The 19,933-nt window shown below is 39.8% G+C and overlaps 2 protein-coding genes and 1 pseudogene across 7 annotated transcripts in view; 1 reads left to right on the forward strand and 2 right to left on the reverse strand.

Annotated features, from left to right (window-relative positions):
* LOC118390354 (sodium/calcium exchanger 1-like) overlaps nucleotides 1-1,629 on the reverse strand; it is a 48,883-nt gene extending 47,254 nt beyond the window's left edge. The window contains exons 1-2 of one of the 3 annotated variants that reach the window (XM_035780815.2): nucleotides 976-1,629; nucleotides 622-668 (exon numbers count right to left, since the gene is read on the reverse strand). The gene's annotated coding sequence lies outside the window, so the exon portion shown is untranslated. Of the gene's footprint in view, nucleotides 1-560; nucleotides 669-975 lie in introns of all 3 variants that reach the window. The other 2 variants (XM_035780814.2, XM_035780816.2) reach the window with 2 other exon arrangements.
* A 4,942-nt stretch (nucleotides 1,630-6,571) lies between these two features.
* LOC118390355 (bcl2-associated agonist of cell death-like) lies at nucleotides 6,572-13,251 on the forward strand. Of its 4 annotated transcripts, none has more exons than XM_035780817.2 (5): nucleotides 6,616-7,120; nucleotides 7,327-7,402; nucleotides 7,517-7,667; nucleotides 7,839-8,065; nucleotides 12,021-13,251. In XM_035780817.2, the coding sequence occupies exons 3-5, from the start codon at nucleotides 7,526-7,528 to the stop codon at nucleotides 12,120-12,122; spliced, it is 471 nt and encodes a 156-aa protein (XP_035636710.1). In that variant the 5' UTR covers nucleotides 6,616-7,120; nucleotides 7,327-7,402; nucleotides 7,517-7,525; the 3' UTR covers nucleotides 12,123-13,251. The 4 variants fall into 4 exon arrangements, with proteins under 4 accessions (XP_035636712.1, XP_035636710.1, XP_035636711.1 ...); XM_035780818.2 differs by having other exon boundaries at nucleotides 7,330-7,402; XM_035780819.2 differs by lacking the exon at nucleotides 7,327-7,402 and having other exon boundaries at nucleotides 6,572-6,702.
* Nucleotides 13,252-13,399: 148 nt separating this feature from the next.
* Nucleotides 13,400-16,523, reverse strand: LOC118389709 (9,11-endoperoxide prostaglandin H2 reductase-like; annotated as a pseudogene).
* Nucleotides 16,524-19,933: the final 3,410 nt, after the last annotated feature.

Here is a 19,933-nt window from a genome sequence, read left to right on the forward strand (position 1 = left end):
CACTAATGAAAAAAACACATACACAGAGGTTCTCTTCTCACACCAATGCATATGTTTCATCCAGGAAACAACATGTAATACCAGCAATTCACATTGTCATTTAATGTCATTTGTTTGGTGGAAAAACACTACTTTGGATGTGCAATTTGTTGTTACAGTGTTGCTGCGGTACAATAACACTCTGGACAGAGGTATACAGGTATAACACAGGTATAACCTAATCTCAATGTGTTATGTAAACCATATCGACACATCTTAATAAGACAAATATGCAACTCCTGTAGACTTTGTAGCAATACCATGACACAATCAGGAAGAGGATTTAGAACATTACACTAACACACAGGTTGACAATAAACAGGTGTGTCAACGACAGCATCAACAATTGGACACAATACTGTAGCTAAGGTACTACAAACGTTAACAAGTAAACTTCTAGGGTACAAACAAAGCGATTGACTGAGGTTATTACTTCCATAGTTTTAATAAAAAACACACAGTATTCCATAGTCTCTTGAATAGGTCAAACTCGCTGTAGAAAGAACAGTATTATCACTCACCTGAACAGCGCTCTGTCAGCAGGAACTAAAAAAACTTGTCTTAATAGATCATCACCCTTACCTCTTCCCGAATGGCAGGGGACAAGCAGGCTTTCTTCCTATGTGGTACTGTTGCAAGACAGGACAATGACATCAATTCTTAAAACTTGGTCGATAAGAGATACACAAAATGACACTAGCGTTCAGAATTCATATGTTTTTTAAAGGTGCACACAATATCCTATATGAAGCTGCCTGTATCTAATCCAATGCACCTCCTCCCAATGAGACAACGTGTTGGTTAGCTTATTGTTAAACAACCTTGTTTACCATTAAAGTGGTAGCTTATTTGCGGAATTCATATGTGCAATGTAAAGTAATGATTCATCCATTTGGTTCGGTGCAGGCCAATGAATTGTATAGCAATAATACTCACTTGCTGCTGCCCAATATCAGCTGCTTCCTGTCCTTCGACTCCTTCTCCGTATACAATGTGGCACAGCAAAACTCACTGTATGTTGCCTCCAAAGAACACTAGCCTATCAATGGTGCTCCTCGCGTTGATGCGCTGGATCTTGGAGACGTCGCTCAGCTTGCCTAGGCGCTTCTTCTAGGCTTCTCAGGCAGGTTTCCTTGCGAACATGGATTGAATTGATATGCTATTCTCGGTCATTTTATTCTTAATAAATAATGTCTGGTATTCAGAATCTTTTGTTTATGTTTTATTTATTTTAAAATCTAATTTGGCACTCGTCTCTGTTAGCCAGGCAATGAGCGGTTGTTGATGCTGAATTATTGAGTTAAATGATTGACACCGTGCTGGATCGTTTAAAGACCTCGCTCCTTTTTGGATCGGCCATTTATTCTCCACAGCAAACAGAATACCAAACTACTGTTTGTCTGCACTAAATTAAACAAATAATAAACAGGTTAAGCATAATGTTTCACAATTAACCAAAAATGAATTGGAAAATGCTGTTTCTCAGAGTCCATTCGAAGAATAGCCTACGATAGAGAGATGCACATGGGTGTAGGCGCGAATGAGTGGTGGAAACGGACTTAAACCCAACGCTCACATCAGCATCAGTTTAGCATAGAAGCAAAGGTGATGGAGATGGGGGAGAACAGGATGGATAGGCAGACACGGGGATATCTGCAAATGCAGCCCTCTCTAATTTCGTCTATCAGTGGACAGGGTTAGGCACCATGCAGAAACAGTGCGCGAGAGGGTACAGCAGTTTATAGAAGCGTGGACTGCAGAGCAGGGGGGCGTTTGGAAACAGCTCGATACGCGGGTCTCGTCCTCCCCATTGCCTGCCCATTAACGGCCGACATAAATCATTTAAATTATTGGATTTTCTCCAACAATTTTTTTTATAAAACCAGTGGTTACTGATCTTTTCTCTTCATATTTACATTAATAATGAGTCTTTGCTTCATGCATACCGCAAGTTGTCAATTAACAACACTACTTGTTAGCATTTATCCAGTCTATTGAAACATTGTGATCTCCATAAATCTTACTGTTATAACCAGACGCTACATTTGGGTAAGTAAAGAATGGCGTTCCACGGCATACTGTAGAATATGCAATTTAATAGATGTATTTAGGTTGAAATAAAGTATAATGGTAAAGCAACTAATTTGGGGAATAATTTCACAGCTTTCAAAACCTAAATGTAACCGAATAACCTTTGGATGGAACCCATGGTTGTAACTCCCTATGAGAGCAATGTTTCAGACATTTTGAAGAGGGTTATGGTCTTCCTGGACAGGGGAACTGATAAACAAATTAAATCGTTGTCACTCTGCTGGTTTTGGATTAATGGACTGCCCACAGACTGGCATTGTGTCTATGGTTGCATAATCGAAAGCAACTTATAATCACATCATTCTGGATGAGCCCCAGCCCAGTGAGTGACAGCAGACCTGGCCTCCACAAATTTTCACTGAGTTTCCCCTGACGGCAGGGCCTCCCTGCACAACCTTAGGCTACTAAACAATGGATATATATTCATGTAATATCAAGTAATCATGTTTTCTTTGTTTTGCCTCTCACGGAATGCACCATTAGCCTACTTGCTCACAGCTACAGATTTGAGCCACCAAGGCATCTACAGTAACAAAGCCATTCAGGTTAGTTGCTCAGGGCCAGGGCAGGTGAGTATAATCCAATTCCCCAAGCCCCTGTGGACATCGACTCAGTTTAAACCAGGGATGGGCAACTTTGATAGGGTGGGGGCCACAAAAAAATAAGAACTCATCATGAGGGACCGCAGTCTGTGTACCCACATGTGCATAATACCCCCCCTCCATTTTGTGCAATTCAACACATTTTGCCATGGGGTGTAGAGAAAATGTTGCTCTTTTAAAGCAAGTCTGCTCCAATTCTACACATTTTGCCATGGGGTGTAGAGAAAATGTTGCTCTTTTAAAGCAAGTCTGCTGCAATTCTACACATTTTGCCAATGGGCGGAGAGTAGATTTAGCAATTTATAACTAATTGTATGCGATTCTACACATTTTTCCATAAGGTGGAAAGAAATGTTTGCTGGTTTTAATATGATATCTGAGTGAGACTGACAAACAAAATCAATGGGGGCCCCCCAGCCGGTAATTTGACTATGATGATTAAGTTTAGATAGCTGGCTGCAGACTAATTTACCAATCTAAAAATGTTTTGCTGACATGGGTTAATTGAGTGACTATCATTGACTGACATAGCAAGAGAAAAACTGCTGATGCACAACCAAATTTCGAAATTGCACCTTGTATATTCTACTATTCTAACTTAGAACAAACAGTATGTTGAGACCTCAACTGCGTGGTTCTGGTACCAGTTCCAACTGACATTTTCCCTTAAAAATGTATATGTGGACAGCATAGATCGAGATGGCTTGCATTGAGCAATAACCCTGATTCTCACAGACACAGGAGTATGTATCTTCTGTCTGTGTGAAGCAGGATGTGAAATCTGACACCACTTGAAGCTGGGTCCTACCATTTAATTAGCTCTTTCGACTGTCCATCAACGCCTGGCTGAACTCTATGTCACAGCCACTAACAACACATGTCTGAAATCCTTACATTGTAATGCAACAGGAGAGAGTGGTTTTGTTGCTGTAGCACATTCAGAGCTCATTTATTTAAAAAAAAAACTTTCTGTTTGTCATAGACAGTCAATATTAATATGAGATGAAAAGTCAGCTCCTAACGAGTCCAGGCGGCTAACCCCTGAGCTGACAAGGTACAACTCTCTCGTTCTGCCCCTGAACAGGCAGTTAACCCACTGTTCCTAGTCCATCATTGAAAATAAGAATTTGTTCTTAACTGACTTGCCTAGTTAAATAAAGGTTAAAAAAATAAGTTTTGATCAAGAGACACCTTTAGAAAATATGCACACTAAATATGCAAATATGTATTTTACAGTTATAAGGAAGGTGAGATCTTATGGTCATTTTATCAATTGATTATACTATATTTAGAAATGAATATAAGTCATTTCAAGCCTTATTCCTACAGTTTTGTTGAATAGGAAATACATAATGTAAAATATTTCATATTTTCAACACATTTGTACTGTGTACTTGAGCTTGTGTCCTCAAAAGTGACTACACTTCAGCAATTTATAACTATTTTTTACCAGAAAGGTAAGATTTGAACCTTTCTTGGAGTGTGCAGCATTGCTAGTTATTGTTTCTGGCCCTGTCATGATAGATTATTACTTTATCACTCAGACCAGATTACACCGATTACATCTTCAATTAAATTTAGTTACAAATGATCACCCCATACTAATGTGCACAAAGGGTCCAGTAATCTGGTCTGAGTTCATAAACTAAATCAGTAATCCAGGATGAGAAACAGCAGCAGTAAGATTTACTGTACAATAAAATACTTAAATAAACAATCCAAGCTCAAGAAATGATAAATAGAAAACAAGCACTGACGGATTTAGGTTGATAACATCAGAAATATTGACTATAGGCAGCCTTGACACTGCTCATTTTCTAAGACACTAGAAAACATAAAATATATCCCAAACAGTGTGTGTGTGTGTGTGTGTGTGTGTGTGTGTGTGTGTGTGTGTGTGTGTGTGTGTGTGTGTGTGTGTGTGTGTGTGTGTGTGTGTGTGTGTGTGTGTGTGTGTGTGTGTGTGTGTGTTCATCCCATTGACTACTGGTAATGGTGAGACTTTCAGTGAGCACACAGGCACTCTAATAAGGAATATTTAATTTCTTCCCTATCATTGCATGTTGCCTTGACATGTTGAGTTGTCTCTGGTAGAGACTGTGATCTAAACTTATACCCATGAAGTGCTAGTGTTAGTAAAACTAATAATTCCAGCAAGCCTACTTCCTCCCTTTCCAGAAATGTTAGCAGGAATGACCCTCCCTTATTATGAATTCATATAAATACACTTGTAGTGGTTGATATGGACTCAACATACTAAATTACAATCCTGGATTTGGATTGGACCATTTTATAGCATGCTACAGTCAAATAATTTAGAGCACAGCTTTGATGTATAAGAGTTTCCCGCTATCTAGTGGCTATAAAACGAAACTACAACTAGATAACTATAGTAAATAAAACACCATATAGTAAATAAAACACCATATAGTAAATAAAACACCATATAGTAAATAAAACACCATATAGTAAATAAAACAACGGTAATTTACCAGTAAATTACCAGAATTTTGGTGACTTTATATTTTTGAGGGGGAATTTTAACACTTTTTTTTTTTTGGTACTTCAGATTATTACAGGGGGTCTGTATCTGGCCATCTGTATGGCCTTATCAAGTGTAAAAATATATAAAATAATCAAATAAGATGATCCTAAAATAGAACTAGAATGACATTATCCTAAATATAAACCATCAACTTAGTGAATGCCATTTGGTGTTTAACATGAGGGTTTAAGCATGAAATATCATTTATATTTTTTTACACACTTTTATTTAACCATGTCAATATTTGTTGTAAATGTTTTGGTGCCAAACTGATGGCAGTTTTATTTTTTTCCTCACCTTTATTTAACCAGGTAGGCCAGTTGAGAACAAGTTCTCATTTACAACTGAGACCTGGCCAAGATAAAGCAAAGCAGTGTGACAAAAACAACAACAGAGTTACACATAAACAAACGTATAGTCAATAACACAGTAGAAAAATGTATGTACAGTGTGTGTAAATGTAGGGAGTAGGGAGGTAAGGCAATAAATAGGCCATAGAGGTGAAATAATTACAATTTAGCATTAACACTGGAGTGATAGATGTGCAGATGATGATGTGCAAGTGCAGTTGTGAAAAAAAGCAATAATTGGAAGAGTTACAGAGTTAATTGAAAATAATGCCATTGCTGATTAGATGCTTTTTTCAACTATCTTCTCTTGAACCATATGGTATATCCACTAAAAACTCATATACACAAATTAATACTATATACAAGTAAATATTTTTTTTAAGTTATTCAAGTACAAATTACACAAGTTACTATAGATTTCCATTGAATACCCGTTTATTACCAAAATGACTGAACGTTCCAGTAACTTCGGTAAATTACCAGTAGTTTTCCAACCTTAACTTGATGAATGCAATCATTGGATTGGAGACATAACCAGTGGTTTTATGTACGGGTGCTTTTGAGGGAAGGGGTCTGGGGAACAAAAGCAAACATAGACGTGATGCCCATCATTACAGGTCCATCATCATGGCCAGAATACTGTTCTGCTTCAAACAAATGAAAAATAATTAGGGGTGATAAATCCACCTTCTCAAATTCAACAGTGAAAATTGCTCTAAATTACCGAAGAAGAACAAATATACAGGCCATTGGGAAATGTGTCTACCTAATGTAAAAGTGTGTTTATTCATCAGATAATCTAAATCTCCACGACAACACATCTATGATCCACTACGGATGGGCGAAATGGATAACAAGTCACGAGACGTTTGGCTTTCCATAGCCCTTTCGCAACAGTGACGTTTTGACAAGATAGTCACTCAGTAAACCCTAGCAGCGTGCCCTTATTGGCTCTTTCTGAATGCCAGTGGCAGTCGATTGGGTAAAGAGGTACTAACTACTACAGTGGCGTACAAGACGACGGAAGACAACAAAAACATTGGGTGCGTCGCCTGTGATAGCATAGACTGTGAAAGTAGGTAATCACGTGAAGACATTTCGAAAATAATTTGAGAAAGTCGTCCAACTGAAATAGATTTTTGCGAAGGCAGTCGTAAAGAAAATAACAGAAAATAAGAAAATAACAGAAAATAAGAAAATAACATGTCAGGTAGCTAGTTATACAAGTTAATTTTGAACATTTGATCCGGCTCCCGGTGCCACGCAAAACAATTCAACGACTAATCAGGTAACGCTAGCTAAAGGTAGCTAGCCCGTTACTATATTTTTGTATTCGGGTGTGCCACATGCAATGCGAGGAAATCATCACCGACCGGTTCGTGGAAAAGACAGAAATATCATATCACCTCCAGTTTAACATTGACATAAGAAGAGGATAACCAAAATGTAATCAACCCTTTTGTAAGTCATCAGGACTCGAGACAGGTCCTTGGGTAAGTTCTAGCTAGCTAACTGGTTAAGTTACTTGACAAAAATATGTTGCAGATATTTTCTAAAAAGTTCAATTTATATTTGTCAATAAAATACATTTATAGCGATTTTACCAACACCCTGTGGTGATAGTATATCCTTACAGTAGATATACACTGAGTATACCAAACATTAGGAACACCTTCCTAACATTGAGTTGCCCCCCCAGCAGAGTTGCAGTTCTTGACACAAACTGGTGAACCTGGCACCTATAAGGGATCATAGTTTTCACCTGGATTCACCTGGTCAGTCTATGCAATGGAAAGAGCAGCTGTTTTTAATGTTTTGTATAGTCAGGAATCGGATACATGGCTATAATCAACACTATCATTCACTATGGATGTCCATTTTCTCTTCAGATATTTACAATGGACCACACATATGATTGTGTGGATGACAATCCAGAAACCATGAATGAACAAGATGAGTCTGACCACTCAGGAACCACACACTACCCAGAATTTCAGCTCCATAATGTCTCCACTACGACGAGCATCAGACCACGACCAGGTCAAAATCAAACTAGAATTTACCCTCAAACTTATCAAGCCTGGAAATGTAAAATAATATGAAAATGCATTAATACTCATTTTGGATACATGTGTGAACCTCTTAAGTTATATTTTAATATATCTAACCATATCTCAATTCCCCCCCATCCCTTTCCACTCACTGACACAGGTGGGCGAGCTCGGCTCTACTCCGAGTCCCAGGTGTGCTCCCAGGTTGGCAGAAGGGATGACACAGAGTTTCAGAATGCAATAACTCCTACTGAGGAGGGCGGGGGCGATGGGGCTCCTTTCCGAAGCCGATCACAGTCTGCTCCTCCTACACTGTGGGCTGCAAAGAAATATGGCCGCCAGCTGAGGAGGATGAGTGATGAATTTGACACCTGGCTCGACAAAGGGGTAAGACATGAGGTCTGACAGAGGAGTGTACAATTGAAAGAGTGGGGACAGAGCAGACACTCTAGTTCCTATATACTATACATTACTATACAGTAAACGTGTAATCAATTTGACTTCATCCTTCGCCACATGAATGGACTCCAAAAGTCTAGGCGTAGTGCATTTATGTACTGTAGGGAGCTCATTTTACCAGAGTATCACTACTTGACAGTGATTTCAGCAAAGACTGCTTAATATGGACGTAATGATTCACCATCGGTCCCCGATTCAAATGTTTAAAATAGAACTTGATCGTTCCGCAGGCCCCAAAGGATCCAAATGTAGCATGCATCGGTCAGAAAATGGATTCAAACATTAAGAATTGCTGATTCACCAACAAAACATGTTGGTGAATCAATTTTCTGACCGATGCATGCTACATTTGGATCCTTTGGGGCCTGCGGAACGATCAAGTTCTATTTTAAACATTTGAATCGGGGACCGACCATGTTTTGCTCATACTACTTTCTTTCTACCTTTCAAAAATACCTCTATTGTGACAACTGATGCGTCCTCTCCTTCCATGTTGAACTAAGTATGTAACTGTGTTGACAGTCATTGATCCACGTGTCATGTTGCATGCCGAACAACCCTAGCGACGTGTGCACATTTGTTCATATCCTTTGCTGGTTAGTGAGTTATTAGCCCAGTTATAGCTCATTTGTAGTCCGCAATGGGGTAATGGTTGCTTCCAACAAGAGCACAAAACATGTGCATTTCTAGACATCTTTGAAAAGCGAGTCAGGTAAAGAATCTTGTATTTTGAGACAGGCTTGAATAAGCTAAGTAGCCAATAGGCAGAGAGTAGCATCATTTGTTTGATTCTCTAATAATGGTATGGTGATGTATTTTATTTTGGAAAGTGGTTTCTTGCATTAAACACCATTTTCAGTCACCTCCTTGTCTGAAGGACAAGTGGATAAACTGGTTAATGTCAAGCCCTGCATGTTTTTTCCAACACTGAACACCACACATTGGCTGCTACTGTAGGCTGAATTATAGAACCGCTATTTCCATGTTAAAATATTACGGGATGTATTTTCTCAATTGTTTTTGATGTTAGGCCACTGTTAGCCACAATAGCCCAATTGAACACTGTTAAAACTAATTTAAAGCTGGTAGAGCCTCAGTTCACAGTAAACGTTCAAGTTTGTGCTCAGCAGACCTGACATTTTTCAGTTCCGAAAGAAATTAGAGGGAACATTGGTGACAACCTATGTAATTTGCTAGGTTATTGTTATCTATGCACTGATTAAAATTGTGTTTTTACCGGTAGTAAGTTATCGGAGACCACTGTCATCTGGCTATACCTGCTGAACGGGCCTTACAAGAGATTCACCATTAGCAATGCGTTTGGTAGTTTTGCTTTAAACAATCAGTGTATACTGATATAAATATTGATACATTACTAGCTCAAACACTTCATCTGCAAAAATGACAGGGAGCCAGGCCCAGTCGATCAGAAATGTCTTTATTACAGACAGAAATGCTCTTCAGTAAACTCCCACAGGTGAAGAAGCCAGACGTGGAAGTCCTGGGCTGGCGTGGTTACACAGGTCTGCGGTAGTGAGGCCGGTTAGACGTACTGCCAAATTCTCTAAAATGACGGAGGCGGCTTATGGTAGAGAAATTACTTTAAATTCTCTGGCAACAGCTCTGGTGGACATTCCTGCCATCAGCATGCCAATTACATGCTCCCTCAAAACTTGAGACATCTGTGGAATTGTGTTGTGTGACAAAACTGTGCATTTTAGAGTGGCCTTTTATTGACCCCAGCACAAGGTGCATCTGTGCAATGATCATGCTGTTTAATCAGCTTATTGGTATGCCACACCTGTCAGGTGGATGGATTGTCTTAGTAAAGCAGAAATGCTCACAGAGATACAGTGGGGCAATAAAGTATTTAGTCAGCCACCAATTGTGCAAGTTCTCCCACAAGTTCTCCCACCTGTTTGAACTTGTTATCAGTATAAAAGACACCTGTCCACAACCTCAAACAGTCACACTCCAAACTCCACTATGGCCAAGACCAAAGAGCTGTTAAAGGACACCAGAAACAAAATTGTAGACCTGCACCAGGCTGGGAAGACTGAATCTGTAATAGGTAAGCAGCTATGTTTGAAGAAATCAACTGTGGGTGCAATTATTAGGAAATGGAAGACATACAAGACCACTGATAATCTCCCTTGATCTGGGGCTCCACGCAAGATCTCACCCCGTGGGGTCAAAATGATCACAAGAGCGGTGAGCAAAAATCCCAGAACCACACGGGGGGACCTAGTGAATGACCTGCAGAGACCTGGGACCAAAGTAACAAAGCCTACCATCAGTAACACACTACGCCGCCAGGGACTCAAATCCTGCAGTGCCAGACGTCTTCCCCTGCTTAAGCCAGTACATATCCAGGCCCATCTGAAGTTTGCTAGAGAGCATTTGGATGATCCAGAAGAAGATTGGGAGAATGTCATATGGTCAGATGAAACCAAAATAGAACTTTTTGGTAAAAACTCATCTCGTCGTGTTTGGAGGACAAAGAATGCTGAGTTGCATCCAAAGAACACCATACCTACTGAAGATGAAATGTGGCTGGTTCTTTCAGTATGACAATGATCCCAAACACACCGCCCGGGCAACGAAGGAGTGGCTTCGTAAGAAACATTTCAAGGTCCTGGAGTGGCCTAGCCAGTCTCCAGATCTCAACCTCATAGAAAATCTTTGGAGGGAGTTGAAAGTCTGTGTTGCCCAGCAACAGCCCCAAAACATCACTGCTCTAGAGGAGATCTGCATGGAGGAATGGGCCAAAATACCAGCAACTGTGTGTGAAACACTTGTGAAGACTTACAGAAAACGTTTGACCTCTATCATTGCCAACAAAGGGTATATAACAAAGTATTGAAATAAACTTGTATTATTGACCAAATACTTATTTTCCACCATAATTTGCAAATAAATTCATAAAAAATCCTACAATGTGATTTTCTTTTCTTCTCATTTTGTCTGTCATAGTTGAAGTGTACCTATGATAAATTACAGGCCTCTCTCATCTTTTTAAGTGGGAGAACTTGCACAATTGGTGGCTGACTAAATACTTTTTTTGCCCCATTGTATAAACAAATTTCTTCATCTTATCGCATCTAATCAAACTGAATCGCACAAATCTTTTCAAACTAAATTGTATTGTTCCTGTATTGTATTGGAGCCCATGTATCCAGTAGTGCTGGAGGTCAGTTTGGTTTCGGTTTGATTATTAAAAAATAAAGGTTTTTCGGTTTCGATAAAAAAAATGAAACACGGGTTGAATTCTGTAACAACGCAGAATAAAACAATACAAGTCCCATGATGGTAGTGGCTTCCCATTACTGCAATCACTATCATTTATTCACTTTATGAAAATATGTCTGCTGTTTTGTTCATTGAGTATACAAAACATTATGAACACCTTCCTAATATTGAGTTTCCTCCCCCCCTTTTACCCCCAGAACAGCCTTAATTCATCGGGGCAAGGTGTTGAAAGCATTCCACAGGGATGCTGGCCCATGTTGACTCCATTGCTTCCCACAGTTGTGTCCAATTGGCTGGATGTCCTTTAGTTGGTGGACCATTCTTGATACACAGCTTTGAAGTTCTTGACACACTCAAACTGCTCCGCCTTTTACCTTTGTGTGCATTGAGCTCATAGAAAAAAATATTATGAAATGGAATTCAAATTATCGATGTCGGTCAATTAGTTGTTTAAAAACGACAAAAAACAAAACATTTTGGTTAATCGCTCTCTGATTCAGAGGGGTTGGGTTAAACGCGGAAGACACATTCCCCCTTTCCCAATACCGAATCATTTTGAAGGGAAAGATGCACATCCATACTGCTTTACATAAAAATGTATAGAGTTTACTTTTCTATCCATTTCCCTCCCTAGGTGCCCAAGAGAGGGATTAGCCCAGGAGGGGTCAAGCAGGAGGTCTCCCGAGGATGGTTCTCTTTCCTCTGGAGTCCAAACGAGGCCGAAGGCAGGGAGTGAAAAAGTTCACACCTCTTTCAAAGACCCAGCCAAGGCAAGAAGGAGCTCATACTCATTTCCATAACGACTGGACCACAGCTGAAATATTCACGTCCCGTGTGCATACTTTTATGGAAATTACAGTATTTTTATGGAAAATATCACCAGTTCAAATGTGACCTTTTTGTACAATCAAATCAAACATTATGTAAAAATTCACTGCATAATTGAAAATATGCTGCAATAATTAATAAGTTATTCAGTGCATAAGATGCATTTTCTAAGCGACAATCTCTTGTGCTACTGACATATTTATAACATATGTATAAATACGTATAACAAATATTTCCAGAGAAATGTCATAAATTGTTCTATTGAAAATGTTCTACATTTGTAGGTATGAATTTCAAGAAGTTCAAAATGTAAATATACTTTCGAGATTCTTAAAATATGAAACGTGTGAAAGAACTGATCTGTGAGGACAATAATTATTAGACATATGTTGAACACAATTTTCTATTATACATATTTTTTTCCCCCGATTTCAACGTTAGCTATGCTAGTCTATTGAATGCTTTATTCTGCAAAAACAAGTTCTGACTTCACATAAGCTCTTACAACTCTTCAATTCAGGGTTTTGCCAAAAATGTCATGTTTTGACATTCAACAATTATCCTCATACATACTTTGACTGGTACACTCAGTTTATTTTGGTATTTATCTTAAACTTAGACTGTACATTTCATAATGTTCTTTCATTTGCAATCATCTTTACTTTTAATCTGTATATTTTTTTCAATTCTATATTATGCATACCGATATTTAAAACAAAGATGAAGACATAATTACAATCCAGGCCATATACACCCTTCTCAACTGCCTTATAAGCAAATATTCTGAATACTGTTAAGTCTTCGGTTGAAGAAATATGAGTGCATATAGATAGGGCAGTCTGGTGTAGAACAACTATGGTCACTGCCTTCAGTTATAACTGAAATTCAATTTGAAACTTTTTTGTGTGTCTTAACATTTTGATATTTCTCTTTTTCATTAATAACTGTGAACTGTTTTTTTTTTTTACATCTTTTTATGTTATGTAACATATGAAATGTTTGAAAATGTCTTATTAAAACTAGTGCTGCACCGATAACATTTTTGGCTGATACCAATATCCAATATTTTCCTTGCCAAAAAACCTGATAACATTTTTTAGAGTCCCTTTAAGCATTATTGTACAGTTATAGTTAACACACACAAGGATGCAGCGGTCGAAGGCACTGCATCTCAGTGCAAGAAGTGTCACTACAGTCAGTCCCTTGCTGTGCTGTTTTGTTGTCCATTTGTTCAGCCGTTTCATTCTCAACCAGGATTTCTATGGAACACCGTTTGGGTCTTTGCGTGTCAAAAAAATATACTATTTAACACTATTTGACGTGTCACATAATAACAATGCGTTCATACATTTTTTTTACGTAGTTATTACACGGTGATTACACTAATCACTAGTATTTCATGTCACAACGATTCATCGATACGTATGCTATGATGCTGGTGAAGTTGTCTCACGCACCCATATTGCTGTTCATAAAAAAAGCTAGCTGGCTCACGGATGCAAACAATGTTCTTCCCCCAAAAACATAGCAAAACAACTATTTGTTTCAGTAGCTATAGTTAGCTAGTTAACTATATAGCTAGGTGTCATCATCTAAAATAACCCTAATTTATAAGACAGATCTTATTTGATGAATGGTGGTCAGACCCATCTATGTGAAGCTAGCTACAATAAGGATTAGCTACACTAGAGGACTTTGCGGTTAGCCTTCAGAATTGATTTTATTTTATATATTTCACCTTTACTTAACCAGGTAGGCTAGTTGAGAACAAGTTCTCATTTACAACTGCGACCTGGCCAAGATAAAGCATAGCAGTGTGAACAGACATCAACACAGAGTTACACATGGAGTAAACAATAAACAAGTCAATAACACAGTAGAAAAAAAAGAAAGAGTAAAGAAATAAAGGTATGGCATAATTCTATTTGTATTAATTTGCCTTACTGTCAATGATTAACTAATTAAAACATAACAATTGTTATTTGCAAATCTTTGTTGAACTCATTCATAATAAGCATTTTAACATGTAATAGGATACAACTATGTTAACTAACCTATTGGCCAAACATTTGTTCAAGAATCAATTAACTATGTCCTAAACATAATATGGATTAAACATTTCATTATAGGTCATTTGTAGTTCAGAATTACACTTAACACATAATGTTCTATGACCGATCAAATATATTGTTGTGGGGCTCTCTCCTCTAGACCACACTAGTGGGATCTCTATTGCAGAACCTTGTTCCACTGTCCATGTCAGACAGTCTCTCCATCCAGGTCAAAGTCAAACACCATTTTCTCTCACCCTCTCGAGCCATGAAGACCTGGGTAACATAGCCACACCCTGCTGAGTGGCCCACCGCAAGAGCACCTGGGAGGCAGTTCTGCCATGCCCTCCGCCATAACCACAACTTATGGTTCGGCAACAGGGTACCTTTCCCCAGGGAGGAATACGCCTGGAAGCAGACTCCTGAGTGCCTGCAAATCGTCCTCAGCTCCCTCTGCCAGTCTGGGATGGAACTCCACCTGCAGAATGGCAACAAAGAAATAGAAGGCAATCAGAGTTCAAATCCCAGGCCACTTAAATTAATGCATTAAGAAGGAAAGAAATCCCACAAATAAACTTAACAAGGCACACCTGTTAATTGAAATGCATTCCAGGTGACTACCTCATGAAGCTGGTTGAGAGAATGCCAAGAGTGTGCAAAGCTGTCATCAAGGCAAAGGGTGGCTACTTTGAAGAATCTCAAAAATAAAATATATTCTGATTTTTATAACACTTTTTTGGTTACTACATTATTCCATGTGTTACTGGTACTGTATATATAGATAATGGTGTGTAAAGACAGTATGGACAATATATGAATAGAAGTGACCAGTGTTCAATGACTATGTACATAGGGCAGCAGTCTTTAAGGTGCAGGGTAGAGTAGAGTGTGGTAGCCGGCTAGAACAGTGACTCAGGCTAGTGGTGTTTAAAGCATCATTACTGTCTCCGCCTTTTAGATGGTAGTGGGGTGAACAGGCTGTGGCTCGGGTGGCTGAGGTCCTTGATGATCTTCTTGGCCTTCCTGTGACACTGGGTGCTGTAGATGTCCTGGAGGGGAGGCAGTGTGCACCCGGTGATGTGTTGGGCTGACCGCACCACCCTCTGGAGAGTCCTGCAGTTGTATACTGTGCAATTCCTGTACCAAGCATTGATACAGCCCGGCAGGATGCTTTCAATGGTGAATCTGTAGAAGTTTGTGAGGGTCTTGATGACAAAGCCACATTTCTTCAGCCTCCTTAGGTTGAAAAGGCGCTGTTGTGCATTCTTCACCACATTGTCAGTGATGGCTTCATTGCGGCCCAGTCGATGTGGATGGGAGCGTGCTCCCTCTGCTGTCTCCTGATGTCCACGATCAGCTCCTTTTGTTTGTTGATGTTGAGGGAGAGGTTATTTTCCTGGCACTACTCAGTTAGGGCTCTCATCTCCCTGTAGGCTGTCTCATCATTGTTGGTAATCAGGCCTATCACTGTTGTGCCAGCAAACGTGATGATTGAGTTGTAGACGTGCATGGCCGCACAGTCCTGGGTGAACAGGGAGTTTAGGATGGGGCTGTGGGGCCCCCGTGTTGAGGATCAGTGTGGCGTAGGTGTTGCTGCCTACCTTCTCCACTTGGAGTCGGCCTGTCAGGAAGTCCAGGAGCCAGTTGCACAGGGAGGGGTTCAGACCCAGGGCCCTGAACTTAGTAATGTGCTTGGAGGGCACTATGGTGTTGAAGGCTGAGCTTTATTCAATGAACAGCTGTGACATAACTTAAAAACTGTGCCCTTGTTGTATCCAACAAATCTTGAGGGTATCAATGTACCTGTAGCACAGCAGGGTGCACCCTACAGGTCTCCAGCAGCTCTGTCAGGTGTCTTGGAGAGTAGTTTGAGACCCCAATTGCTCCGAGCATCTCATTGGCATGGAGCTCCTCCATGACAATCCAACTGTGGGCTCGATGCTGTTTATTCCTCTAGTCCTCTGATTCCAGACCCTTAGTCTCAGGCCCATGGATCAGGTACAGGTCCCCCCTATCCCCAGCTTCTCCAGTCTACGAGCACAGCCCTCTCTGACCATTGGGCCCATGTCCTCTGGGTACAGCTTAATGATGAGGAAGATGTCAGTTTGTGCTTGGGCATCAGGTCCAACAAGGCACAGCCCAAGTCTGCTTCATTGCCTTACACTGTAGGAGTTTTAAAGGCACGATTTCCAGCCCTACTCAGGTGCATTTGTTTTACCCTGCAGCTTGTATGTTACTAGGCCCAGGGGGGGGGGCATCTGAGCCCATGTTCAGTCTAAAAGAGGGCAGTGAATAAGACATCACTGCCAGATGAAGGGGCTGGGGAGGACTGTGCTTTGAGATTTTTTTTTTTGGGGGGGGGACATTGTGGATATAAGCCATACTAGAGACGAAAAGGCGGAGAGAGAGATTCTCTTTATTTGGGCCGAAATTTGTCCACGAAAATAAGCCAACAAAGTGAGGAATTTTTGTATGGAGGTCAATGAGTGTCACATTTGGTCAACAAAAAATGTAATTGCTAAATTGCAACGTGAGGCTTATTTGATCTAATAAAAGTTTTGTAATGGTTAGGTTGTTACAAATGCACTGATGTAAATGGACACGTGGCATTTCGGCAATTTACCCAAAACCAACTTTTTTTTAACCTTTATTTAACTAGACAAGTCAGTTAAGAACTGTCTTGTTCAGGGGCCGATTTTTACCTTGTCAGCTCGGGGATTCGATTTTAGGTTACTAGTCCAAAGCTCTAACCACTAAGCTACCTGCCTAACTTGCCCTGTTGACATAAAGAAAGATAGAGGACTCATCATTGATAGAAGCTGTTTTTACATGGACATTGCCATTGAGGGCTTCCACCATTTTACAGTTGTCAACTGGGTGGGGATTCCTATGAGTTGGGAGCAATCAGCCAATAGGTAGGTTTCCATTGACCCACGTTCGTTCGACAAAAGCAATGTTGCAACAACAAAAACTGGTGGATTTAGATTTTTTTTGTTTTGTATTTTACTCCCTTGTTCTCCCCAATTTCGATCTTGTGTCATCGCTGCAACTTCCCAACGGACTCGGGAGGGAAGTTGCAGCGATGTCATGCGTCGAGTCATGCGTCCCCCTAAACTGCGCTTCTTAACACCTGCCCGCTTAACCTGGAAGCCAGCCGCATCAATGTGTCGGAGGAAACACCATTCAACTGATGACCGGGGTCAGCCTGCAGGCGCCCGTCCCCCCACAAGGAGTTGCTAGAGCGCGATGAGCCAAGTAAAGACCCCCCGGCCAATCCTTCCCCTAACCTGGACGACGCTGGGCCAATTGTGCGCCACCCTATGGGAGTCCCGGGTCTGTAGTGACGCCTCTAGCACTGCAATGCAGCGCCTTACACCACTGTGCCACTTTTGGGAGGCCCATGTGGGTTCTTTTTTCAAAGTTTCTTTTTTGCAACAAATTATGAAAACTTTGCCTTTCGAATAAATTATGGTTGTCGAACAGACTAATTTTGAAGGTACGCTGGGTGTGATATTATCACGTAGCCTAACTATAAAGTTCCATTCCCAATTTAATTCTAAATGCCTACTGCTTACAAAATCCATGTATTTAACTATAAAAATAATGTTTCTTTCCATGACAAGGATTGTCTTGTCTTTCAAGAATGACTGAATTGCTTTACATTAGACCGTGGCAATAAATACTCACATGAGAATTATTAGAATATGGCAAATGGTATAGAACATTTGTGGTCAGAACTGAAAATGCGTGTGCAAGCAAGGAGGCCTACAAACCTGACTCAGTTACACCAGCTCTGTCAGGAGGAATAGGCCAAAATTCACCCAACTTATTGTGGGAAGCTTGTCGAAGGATACCTGAAACGTTTGACCCAAGTTAAACAATTTAAAAGCAATGCTATCAAATACTAATTGAGTGTATGTAAACTTCTGACCCACTGGGAATGTGATGAAAGAAATAAAAGCTGAAATAAACAATTCTCTCTACTATTATTCTGACATTTCACATTCTTAAAATAAAGTGGTGATCCTAACTGACTTAAGACAGGGAATTTGTACTAGAATTAAATATCAGGAATCGTGAAAAACTTAGTTTAAATGTATTTGGCTAAGGTGTATGTAAACTTCAGACTTCAACTGTATATGTTTAACACAGAGTACACAAACATGTTGTAGTATCTGAGCGAGGTTGGCTACATTCCAAAAATATTTCACATTTTCCAGTCATTTGCTTCACGCACTTCATCACATGCACTGGGGACACGCATTTCAATAGTCTACAGTGGCTTCCTTCCAACTACTTCTGATCTAAAAATCTAGACTGGTATAAAAATAACAAACACAGGCTAAGATCAAATTAATTAATTAGTTATTTAACTTTACTGCAGATGATCGAGTGGCCATATTTTATGATTAAATTATCTCCTTTGCTCATCTCCTGGATCTCATCTCATCTCTCCTGGCTTTTACTCTTACTACCCAGATCCTTCCATCAGATATCAGAAGTTCAAAACTGTCCTTTAAATATTCAGGTAATGCAGCAGACTGGTATGCTATTTTACATAACAGAGAATTAGGTGTTCCCTCTTAACACACAGACACACGTGATGAAGAACACAAGTCATGCCCAGCATTGGAAATCAATATAATTTATTGCACAGCAGATAGTAAAATAAGTCTTCAAAATGGCGGCGGTTAAAAAATTCCCTTAATGATAAATGACTAATCGTTGTGCTTAAATACTTACAAATCCTTAAATATACCATAAGGAACCGTACACTGTGACGTACTTTAGACAGAATGGAAGAGGAAAGAGGGTCGAAAGAGGACAGTATCCGATTCTAATCCATGTGCTTGAAAAGGGATCATGGTCCAAATCGTAATTACTTTCCAGAGTTCTTTGTCCTCATTCTCACGTGTCAATCAAGTCCTTCAAGACCAGATCAGCAAGGACAGAGAATTAAGACATTTCAGATTAGATTTTTTGGACATAACTGAAAATGTGCACCGTTGTGGGACCATGGATTAGACTGGGGAAGTACACCATGGAGAGGTTGCAATGTTGCACACCATCAAAATTAATAAATACGAAAACATTTATCAGAGACCATGCTGGAGGCCCTGTGCATCCTTACATTCAATTTCAGTACTTTCAGTTTTCCTGTCAAGCTCATGACACAACTTGTCACTTACCTTTTTCAGATGAATGAAAGCTTCCATAGAATAGCTTATGTACAATATCAATTAAATAGCAGCAGGTAAGGGTTACATTATACCGGTCCTACTCCTCTATTTGGAGTAAACAAGAGGGAAAAGCCATGTGTAAGGTCTTACACAAAAGTGAGTTTAGTCAGTCACAGTTTAGCCCCCTGTGGGGGGTTGTTTGTGGGGGTAGGTTATATGAAAGTTCCTGTATACACCCGACATCTTACCTTCTGCAGATGTTTGACCTCCAAACACCTCAACACCATTGACATTGTTCTAAGCTACTCGCTTGACCACCGGTGAGGATGTCCCCCCCATCCAATTCATATCTGGTTGTAAAAGGACAAAAACCATTTCAATTAAACAATTTGTAACTGTCAATCATGTATTTGAGCAATAATTATTCCACTATCAATTCGTAAAGATATAGTCAACTAAAAAATAAATGAAATGAAAAATCGACGGGA

The sequence above is a fragment of the Oncorhynchus keta genome, chromosome 11 (genome assembly GCF_023373465.1).
Source record: "Oncorhynchus keta strain PuntledgeMale-10-30-2019 chromosome 11, Oket_V2, whole genome shotgun sequence".
NCBI lineage: Eukaryota > Metazoa > Chordata > Actinopteri > Salmoniformes > Salmonidae > Oncorhynchus > Oncorhynchus keta.